General features: G+C 26.8%; 1 protein-coding gene across 1 annotated transcript in view; it reads right to left on the bottom strand.

The window, feature by feature from the left end:
• Nucleotides 1–5,314: 5,314 nt before the first annotated feature.
• LOC122512993 (inositol polyphosphate-5-phosphatase A) overlaps nt 5,315–11,469 on the bottom strand; it is a 38,046-nt gene continuing 31,891 nt past the window's right edge. The window contains exons 9-11 of the mRNA XM_043629208.1: nt 10,526–10,711; nt 10,377–10,439; nt 5,315–6,623 (exon numbers count right to left, since the gene is read on the bottom strand). Of these exons, the coding sequence (XP_043485143.1) occupies nt 5,559–6,623; nt 10,377–10,439; nt 10,526–10,711 (1,314 nt within the window). The 3' untranslated portion in view covers nt 5,315–5,558. The remainder of the gene's footprint in view (nt 6,624–10,376; nt 10,440–10,525; nt 10,712–11,469) is intronic.

Raw genomic sequence — 11,469 nt, 5'->3', positions numbered from 1 at the left:
AAAAATTTCACGTGTTGTACTGATAGATTTGTGTGATTTTTTTCATTCAGTATCCTTCTCTATCAATTGGGAAAAATTGATATTAACCCTACACCAGTCGCCTAATGAGAAGTTTCCTAACCAAATTTCTACTTTTATGTATACGTATAATTATGATTGTATATTTTTAGTATCTGTTCTCCTATTTTATAGGTTAATTAAAATTGTTTTTGTGTTCTTTTATATTTTTATTTTCATATCAAAGTCATTAAATGTCGGGGATTTTCGACGCAAAGTAAGGAAACTTCTTATCATGTAACTAACCGCGCATACTTGATTTGATTTGTTATTAATTTCTTATTTTAATAACTAATAAAAAGTAGAAGGTAATTTAAAATTTTAGTAAACATTTAAAATAAAATTTGCTATTTTATAACAATTTTAGAGTAATTTCTGATGGTGAGGAATTTTTTTACCTGCAACCAATCGAGCTAACAAATTTTATGCGACTGACAGAAAGTTAAATAACAATATTTTAATTTAGATAGAAATTATTGTCAAACTTTTTCCAAAATTATTTGGAAAAAGATTATATTATAAGAATAATCCACGAAATCTTGAGTTTAATTATAAATTATAATATAACTGGATAATTAGAAATTATTTTTTTTTATTTGAAAGAGAACTTCTGTCATTTTTGATATTTTAAGCAAAATATTATTGTGTCCAGTATACTGCAACATTATTATGATTATTTAGTAAATCTTAAATATACTTTCATCATTTCTGGTCAATTGCAACATTTGTTAATTCGTAAATTTTGACACTAACATAAATATTAAACAGATGATCGAAAATTACGATCTTTTGAGAATCTCGATAGTATGAGATGAGATGAGACGAGATTTAAAACAAAACAATGGGATATTTTCTCATTCTTTCTCATTTCTCGTATATCTCGCTCAAATGCATCACTAGAGCCACCATTCCATTATTGTCCCATTATTGGCACCCAATAATGGACCACTAATGGTAAAATCGTGGGATGTCCACGCCGATGCCAATAATTGGCAAACCATTATTGGCACATTATTGGCTGCCATTAAAAAACCAATAATAAAAAAATTTTTTTTATTAAATTTTATTAAATAATAAATTTATTTATTTAATAATTACTTTATTTATTATTATTATTTATTATTATTAAAAATAATTATTTTTTTAATTAATTATGTTATAGAAATGGTTATTATTTTCTATCACATCGAAATGTGAATAACCCATTCGTTCAGAGTCTAAAAATTATTTACCTCACATCCATCAGTGCAAAAATAGGAGAGGACGGGCAGAATAAAATTCTACAAATATTCGTGAGAATGCTGCCTCCTTATATACTTTTCAAGTTTCATGTTAGTTGCGAGAGAGTTTGAAACAACACCTCCTACGGAGCGCTGAGCGAACTACATACAATTACTTACCGACGCTGCAGAAATTATCATGTAGTAAGTATGTAGTTCGCTCAACGCTCCGTAGGAGGTGTTGTTTCAAACTCTCTCGCAACTAACATGAAACTTGAATAGTATATAAAGAGGCAGCATTCTCACGAATATTTGTAGAATTTTATTCTGCCCGTCCTCTCCTATTTTTGCACTGATGGATGTGAGGTAAATAATTTTTAGACTCTGAACGAATGGGTTATTTACATTTCGATGTGATAGAAAATAATACCCATTTCTATAAAATAATTAATTAAAAAAATTAATATTTTTAATAATAATAAATAATAATAAATAAAATAATTATTAAATAAATAAATAAATTTATTATTTAATAAAATTTAATAAAAAATTTTTTTTTTTATTATTGGTTTTTTAATGGCAGCCAATAATGTGCCAATAATGGTTTGCCAATTATTGGCATCGGCGTGGACATCCCACGATTTTACCATTAGTGGTCCATTATTGGGTGCCAATAATAAACCTAGAGAAAACCAATGGCTTCCAATATTGGGCCATTAATGCACCAATGGTAGACAAATGGCCATTTCCCATTGGGTACTATTTATACCTATATATGTATAAAATTGTACAAAAATATCAGTGAGATCTATTTCACACATATTCTAAAAAATAAACTGTACTTATCTAATAATTTACAAATTTAGATTGATATCAATTTTTTACTAATTTTCAAATAAACACTGTACTTGATCTAAGCCTCAATTCATTTATGCGATATACTTTAAATATTTTGATCAAATATACCTATAAAGCACCTTAGATATCAATAAGATACTTTCTTTTTAATAATTCTATATTCTATAATCTAAGATGGAAGATACCAATTATAAATTATCTATTTTTGCAGTGCCTTGTGTCAAGATGGTATAATTATATACGAGTGACATACATTTTTTGCACCTTCTCCCACTACTTGAATTTGTAACAATAATCATATTAACCAGTAAAAACAATAAAGCGCAATAAATAAATAAATTTTAGTGCAGAAAGTAAAATTCAACTTCAAAGATTAGTGATGCAAAAATATATTTTCATTAATTATTAAAATGAATTTTAGAATGGACTTGGTAGTTTGAGTTTTAAATTAAATTAATTGACTTTTACTTATATATGTACCACATAAAAAATTAGACATAATTCTTATAAATTTGAACCAATTAACAATTAACCTTGTTTTGATCACAAACTTTACTACTATTTGTAAAAATAAAAAAATAAGATTTAAAAACAGACAATAATACAAATATTTTCTCATATACAGTGAGTTCTCGCGAGTCGTTCAGTTCTCAAAAATTTTCAAGATCATAAAACTCACGAGTCGTTCAACGCATAAGCCAGTTTCAGGGATGTGTGAAACATATTTTTCGCCCCGAAAGACACAATATTCAATGGCTTTGGTTCGTTTAAATTACACAGCATTGAGCACCGGCGCGCGCATACTAGAAATTGAACGACTCGTTAATCGGACACTGATCAGCTGTTGAACGACTCGCGAGAACTCACTGTATGATGAGAATGAACGTACACACATAGTTTAAAAATTTTCAGCATTTTTCATTGCAAATCTGCAGCAGATTTGTGACAAATAGCAAAATTTGTCTTTGCGTGATAAGTTTTCAGAAAAGTTCAGCAGCAAACTTGCATAATATTTACAGCAATAAGTTTCCAAAAAAAGTTTCAAAACTTTTTTCTGCATGCAAGCCTTTACTCGCGGAAAGGCGACTAAAAAAATAATGCTCAGGCCCAACTATACCATAGAAAACACATAAAATTATTTTTTTTCTTACTCAACCAAATTTTCTGCAAGTTTAGACAATTTTGTTGCAAATTTTCAGTGAAAACTTGTTGAAAATTGTTGTGCTATCTGGGTATAATAATAAGAATATGAATTACTACCAAGACCATAATAAATATATAGAGCTACTAAAAATGAGAAAAATTTATAAAATAAGGAAAAGAAATGAAAGCAAAATAAAAGATAATTCTTACTCAGGGCTCGAACTAGGTCCGTCAATCCCGTAAAAGTCCGTAAATTTTCTTAAAATCCGTAAAAGTCCGTTTTTTTGAAAAAAAAGTCCGTAAAGTCCGTAATTTGATAGAAAAAAGACGAAAAATTCGTAAATTGTACTTTATAATTTTGGAAATTTTGAAAAAGTTAAAAATGATTGCAGAAATTCAATTATTTTCAAAAATAATAAAATTCTTCGCAGAAATTCAATTATGTTCAACAATTTTTTTAAATTCTTATCAAAATTTCAATTATCTTTAGAAATAATTAAATTTTTCTCCGAAATTCAATTATTTCCAAAAATTTTTCTCAATTAAATGATTTTCAATATCTACTATTTTCATAAAATTTTCCAAAAGAATTCAATTATTTAAAAAAATTTTTAATAAAATTGTACGCAAACATTTAATTATTATCAATAATAATAAATTTTTTTCTAAATTTTAATTTTAATTATTTTTAGTACAATTTTAATCGAATTCCTCGAAAAATGTAATTATTCTTAAAAATTTTATTAAAATTCATTGAAAGAATTCAGTTATTTAAAATTGTTTTGATAAAATTCTTTATGAGAATTCAATTTTGAAAAACATGCAATTATTCAATAAATTATTTATTTTTGTATTTAAATAATATTTCAATTCTCGTAGAATTTTCTCATAAACGTTGATTTAAAAATGTATTTCAGTTAAAATTTTAGATTATAATTGAATTTTAAAAGTAGTATAGCGTGAATTTTAAGAAATAAAAAAATTTTGAAAAGGTTTTAAATTAAAAGCTTTGAAAATCTGAATTTTTCATATTTTTAATTATAACAATTCTGTGGAATTAATGTTTTTGACAAAGTTTAATTGAATTTTTTTTGGAACAACGAATTTTTATTACATTTTTTAAATAATTAAAATCTTGTGAAGAATATTATTATTTATGAAAATAATTGAATTCTTGCAACGAATTTTATTAAATTTTTTTTAAATAATTGAATTCTTTTGAGAAATTTTATTAAAATAGTTGATTTTGAAGATGTTTAGTAAAAAAATTCAATTTTCTAAAATTTACAAATTATTGCAGAAATTCAATTATTTTCAAAAGTAATTATTTTCTTCGCAAAAATTAAATATTGTTCAAAATTAATAAAATTCTTCTTAGGGATTCAATTATTTTCTCACAAAATAAAACTCACTGCAGAATTTCAATTATTTTTAATTCAATTTTAATCAAATTTTTCGAAAAATGAAATTATTCTTTAAATTTTTATTAAAATTTGTCAAGAGAATTCAATTATTTAAAACTTTGTTGATAAAATTTTTTATGAAAATTAAATTTTAAAAAACATTTAATTATCCAATGAATTATTTATTTTTGTATTTAAGTAATTAAATTCTAGTAGAATTTTTTTTAATAAAAATTGATTTAAAAATGAATTTTAGTTCGAATTTTAGATAATAATTGAATATTAAAAGCAATATAGCGTGAATTTTAAGAAATAATTGAATTTTGGAATTAATTTTTTTGAAAAAGTTTAATTGAATTTTTTTATATTATTTGAAGTTGTTTTATAGTTATGTAAAATTGAATTATAGTTTGAAGTAAAATGTTCTCTTATTTGACTCGGACTGCTTATATTTTTGTCAGTAATTGGTCCGTAATTTTTAATTTTTGGTTCTTAAAGTCCGTATATTTTTAAATACTTTCTCTGGTTTATTGAATGGTTATTGGTTCTCTGGTTTATTCTTATATACTGTAAAGTTTTAAAAAATTGCCATAAAAAATAATTCTACTCTAAGAAAAATAACTCCAAGGTAAATAATTTAGATAAAAAAATATTTTATTCAAATAATCGGAAACTTTACTTTAAGCACTATAAAAAATAATAAATAAATTTTCTTGTATCAAGTAATTATTATTTAAGGCGCAATTAAATGGTACGAGGAGATAAAATTTATTTGGTTGTAAAACCGTTTAACTGACTTTTAAACAATAATTATTTGATACTAAATAACCGATTAAGTATTTGAATGAAATAAAGTTTGTGTGTGCAAAAAAAGTGATTAGGAAATAACACAACAGCGTTTACGCTCCTTCTCAATGAAAGTGTCTCTTCTGCTTTTGTCATTTACCCTTTTGCAATTCTTCTTTAATTTTAATTTTCTTGTCTGTTTAGTCGAATCCTGGTTGGTATTTAAATTTTCAACCTCTCCGTCAGATTCTTCATGTGTCATATTCGGATCATGAATCCTTCGTCTTCGTTTTCGTTTAGTTTTCAACGGTTGTTCGGACAACGGAAGTGGATTGGCACTTTGATCGTTGCCATTTTCGATGTAAGTCGCCTTCTCCGTCTGCGTTGATTTATCAATTTTAATCTTCACTTTGTAAGATTCGTCATTGTAAGGGATGTCGTTTATCGTGAAACTGTTAATGTGAGAGACAAGAATCTCATTCGTAGTTTGTTGACTCCTACCGTCGACTTTTTCATCCAAAGATCCCTCAACACTTTCCGATTTGGTTCTAGCATGTTCGGTGCAACAACTCTCGTTCGACACCATGTTACTCGCGTTGATAATCTTAATCTGCGGAATTTCGCGATTCTCCAATTCCAAGAGGGCATTCGATTTCGAAAAAATGTTGTCATAGGAATGAAATCCATGATCACTGTCACCTTCGCAAGGTTTCTTCTTCTGCCAAGAAACGTCACTGTTGCTACGATTTCTTCGCAAGTCGTTGGTAATTTCAATCTCCTGTTCGGAATCCACAGCCTCTTGAGTCGCGATCATGGCGATTTCTTCCAATTTCAATTTTAGCAGTGCTGGCGAAACTGATTTTTCGGACGATTCTAACTCTAAATTGGGGGTATATCCGACAGCTGCCATTGTATTGGGGCTTGGACTTTCCATACTGTCTGGTGTGTAAGGATCATGCTTAATAGGTGTTGCGTGCAAGAAATTAGACGAGCGATCGGTGGCGAATGATTTGGCACAACTACGGCTAACAGGCAACAAGGATACTAAGTCCAAGTAATTGTCTGGCACTCGAAAGCAAAATTGAGCAATGTTTTGTAAGTTGCAGCAGTTTATCATACCTGCGTTCAAGGCGAGATTAACTTTCAGGTAGACTGGCTGCAAAGGGAAAATGCACGATGGAGATGTAATCGTTTGTCAAGAAACACAAATTAAGGAAAACAAAAAAAGGAATTCTTTGAATCTCTTTCTTACTTTGGAAGTTTCTAATATAATACCTAATACAAGGAGGTATATTACTCTGTCTTTAGTCAGTTTTACTCATTTTTAATATCTTACTTCAAAAAGGGTTATTTTACTTTTTCTTGGTGCACTAATACGTAAAAAGGATTTTACTTGTACTCTCAGACTCTAGCCTATCGTTATCAAGAAAATGTCCTTATTTCAATTTCGTGCCGGTTTCTCAAATTATGTCTAACATTTTATTCAATTTATTATGTATGTATTATCAGAAATTTATTGACTCTCCTCCACTTTCCCTCTTCGTCTCTCTTTCTTTCAGATAACCGATTACTTATAATGTGTAATCTTGTAATTAGTAATTAACAATGAAAGAAATAATAAATAATTAAATTTTTATTATTTATATAAAATTTACTTTTAATTTTACATTTTTTAAGTTTATAATTGTTCATTTACTATATACATTAACATTAAAAATTAATACCTTCTATAAACTAAGAAGTTTTTAAAGGTGACATATCCATTAACCCGTTAATACCATTAATGTGAAGAAACACATTTAAAATATTTTTTTAAATTTTTTTAACTAATTTTTCTTGTTTATTTTATAATTTCAAAGACAATAAAAAAATTTTTTTTTCGCAGTACAATAAACGGAACTCTTATTGGTTTTAATTAATTATAAGGGTTCGTAATAAGCTGCACACCAAAAACCCTCCGGTAACGAATTTCCATCAAATTTGTTGAGTTTTTCAAAAAATAGGCCGCCATATTGGATTTATTCTGAAGTTTGAAAAATTAACACAAGGTCCGTAATTAGCAACCCTAAAAACCCCTAAGTAACAAGTTTTAGGCAAATCCGTTAAATTTATTAAGAAATCGGCCGCCATATTGGATCTTCCATATTGAATTTTGAAGTTCAGACTTAAAATACGTAATTGCCGATAAAGAGTGATGAATTTATTAATGTTCTTGAATTAAGTAGTGCCAGATGTTAACATATCAGGAATAAAATAACTACAAACGCATATAATATTTGAGCGTGGTATTCTAGATTTTCTTTGTAAACAATCAAGTATTTCTTTCAGTATCAATTTTTTAAAATTTAAAATGTCGGCTTAAATATGGCTGCCAAGAGGCGCATGATTATTCCCCAAATGTCATTTTACCGAATATTATTTATCCGAACTTTTATTTTAACGAAATGTCACTTTTGCGAATCGACATATTTACGAATTGCCACTTTTGCGAAAAGTCTTTTTTGCGAAATATCATTTTTACGAATTGTCATTTTTTACGAATCGTTATTGTTCCGAAATGTCATTTTTTCAAATTGTCATTTTTACGAAATGTCAGTATTGCGAAACGCCATTTTTACGAATTGTCATTTTTGCGAAAAGTCATTTTTGCGAATTGTCATTTTTGCGAACTGCTATTTTTTCGAATTGTCATTTTTACGAAATGTCACTGTTACGAATTGCCATTTTTGCGAAAATTGCTATAGTAAACTTGTATCCATATATAGATTTACTATAGCAATTTTCGCTAAAATGACAATTCGTAACAGTGACATTTCGTTAAAATGACAATTCGAAAAAATAGCAGTTCGCATAAATGACAATTCGCAAAAATGACAATTCGTAAAAATGGCGTTTCGCAAAACTGACATTTCGTAAAAATGACAATTCGAAAAAATGACATTTCCGAACAATAACTATTCGTAAAAATGATACTTCGCAAAAATGACTTTTCGCAAAAGTGGCAATTCGTAAAAATAACAATTCGCAAAAGTGACATTTCGATAAAATAACAGTTCGGATAAATGATATCTGGTATTAATTTCTTAAAATTCAAAAGCGCGGATTCAATATATGGCAGTAAATTTTTTTAAAATTTGACGAATTTCCTTGAAACTTATCACTTAGCGGTTTTCAAGAATGCTGATTACGAATTCGGTCTGAATTTTTCAAAATTTAAAATGACGGATGCAATATGGCGACCTATTTATTAAAAATTTAACGAATTTGTTAAGGAAGCGCAAACTATTATTGCAAATTTTGAAATGTTAAATAAATATTCTTGTACAATTTTCAAGCGTCTAGGATGTCATAAATTTTTTTATGTAAATAAATAAAGTAAACTTTTAAGAGTAGTTGTGTAATTTAGTGGTTGTTTTTAATGGGTTATTTACTTTTGTTATAAATTTTAAAGCAATAAAAGAATGTTTATAAATCATTTTGAAGTTAGCAGAATCTTTAAATATTTTTTAAACACTTTTGAATAAAATTTAAGGGTAGTTTTATAGGTGAGGGGTGGTTTATAATCAATTAAAACCAATAACAGTGCTGTTTATTGTACTGCGAGAAAAGAAATGTTTGTTGGTGTCTTTAAAATTATTATAAATAAACAAAAAAACTTGTTTAAACAAATTTTAAAAAAATATTTTAAATGTGTTTCTTCACGTTTTCGACCTAACGTCCTAATTCCAATAGTTGGTTTGCGTCAGTATTTATTAGTATGCCCATGGGCATTAATGGGTTAATTTAAACACTAAAACACTAGACAATTACTGTATTAATCTTATATTGAACAATTAAAATCTTATCTATACATTAAACGCGTTTCTCAAATTCTCGATTAACGATAAATTCATGATTAATTTTCAGTTTTCCCAGTCAGTAGACACCATGAGAAGCTTTCATTTTTGTAATTAAAAAATTTTATAATAAAACATAAATATTCATCTCGAAAAACAAAATTCCCGGAATGACAAAAGAATGTTTTAAAATTTTTTTTAAACTTAGTCTTGATCAGGTGAAAACAATTTCTAAATTTAAGTGGCTCGAAAAGCGCGCTTTGAAAATTTATAAATGTAAATATTGAATATTAGATTGAGAAAAGTCATAACTTAACAGTTTATTAATAGAAACGAGAATATGTCAAGAAAATTGGCTATTCCATGATAACGATAGAAGAGAAAAAAAAGGTAAAAATCAATATATATATATATGAAAATTTGTTTTAATTAGGTAATAAATTAAATACAACACTACATTGAGCAAGCGCGAATATTATAATTATGATGATTCGTGAACTTAAGTATATATATATATATATATATGCTTATAAAAGGAAAAATGGAAACATATGAAGAACGAGGGTGAACAAAGACATGAATATAGACAGAGAAGTTTACAGATAGGTACCTTAGTGTTTAGATATTCATTCGAAACTCCAGAAAAACAGGCTGCACCATAATCATTAAACAATGAATCATCAGAATGAGAATAAAGAAATACGTAAGTTTATGTTCCCAGATAGAAATTTTTATACTAATATAGATATTTAATCCTTCAAAAATCGATAGATTTATACTTGGGTATAGTATATGTATATTTATTTACTATTTATTATTTTAAAAAAATTATAGATTAAACCTCTATCAATAACTGAAATTAAATAATAAATAAAATATACTATATAATATAAATAATACATAATTATAAATATGTAGTCTATATTTTTTGCATCCTCTTCAATTTCTTTCCAAGTTTTCGCAAATGAATGTTTTATTGTTATTTAAGAAGATGTATTATTGGAAAAAAATCTGGCGACCATAAAACATTAATATGTATTGGCCTCGCAGAATCAAAGAAACTCTCAACGTACCTTATGATCCCCCATACATTTTGTTGGACCTATTATTCCATATTCCACATCATTTGGTTGAATCTGAACTCAGTTAAAAAGTGAAAATTATTTGAGAGTCTTTTATTTACCTCTTTTTCGGAATGAAAGAAGCGCAAGATTGTAATTACATTTTGAACTAGTTGTTTGGCAGTGGAACTCAGTAAAATCCGATCACACCAGGCCGGTACTCTAGTTTGCATGTAATTTGCTCCTTCCTGAATGTCCTCCTCGAAAGGATAACTTGGAATGAATTTTATCGGGAATTCAAAGAGTCTTCCGTTGAAATCGTCAAGTTCTTTGTCATATTCCTTAAGCTGTAATTGAAACGAAAATTTATTAAATTTCAAAATAAGTTTAATAAATAATTGATTTCAAGCCAGGTGGAAGAAAAAGTCCTGATCATTTCGAGCCTCACAAGAGCTTCCCTTAAAATTTCAAAAAAAAAGCTTGGAAAGATTCCACTGGTCATATCATTGGATTGATTAAAATCTTTAATCTAATAAATTGCAAATATTCACACTTTGTGATATTAAAACATGATCTTTTCAATCTTTTTGTTGTAAAGTTAAAGTCAGATTTTTAAAAGTGTGTGGTCAATATTTTTCATGAAATTTATGTTTTTCTGTTTTAAATAAAAAATACAAGTTGAACAGTTTTGCAAAATTCGTTTTTTTGTTGTACATATTGTTAAACAAACTTTTTTGCATGAATTTAGAAAAGTTTTTTTTTTTAATAAAGTAATAAGTAAAATTTAATGATTTTTGGTATGATTATATAAAAATAACACGGTTTGCGATTGACATTTTTCATTTTAAAATTTAACGTAATTTGATAAAATTATAAACTATTTAAACAAATGAAAATAAATGCAACTTCTCGATCTGTTATTTTATTTTTCAAAATTGAATATTGTTCCTTATTTAATGCCCAAGTATTACCAAAAAGAAAAAATTGGTATTTTACATTTGTTCAAAAAACATAAATATTTATGTTAATAACAATAAGCATTAAAAAATCATAAAATCTTAAAAATATTTTTTTTAGCTTCATTAATTAATAAAATTAATTAAAA

This window comes from Leptopilina heterotoma, unplaced genomic scaffold, assembly GCF_015476425.1.
Source record: "Leptopilina heterotoma isolate Lh14 unplaced genomic scaffold, ASM1547642v1 Lhet_130, whole genome shotgun sequence".
In the NCBI taxonomy this organism is placed as follows: domain Eukaryota; kingdom Metazoa; phylum Arthropoda; class Insecta; order Hymenoptera; family Figitidae; genus Leptopilina; species Leptopilina heterotoma.
This window is presented reverse-complemented; position numbering and strand designations above follow the sequence as displayed.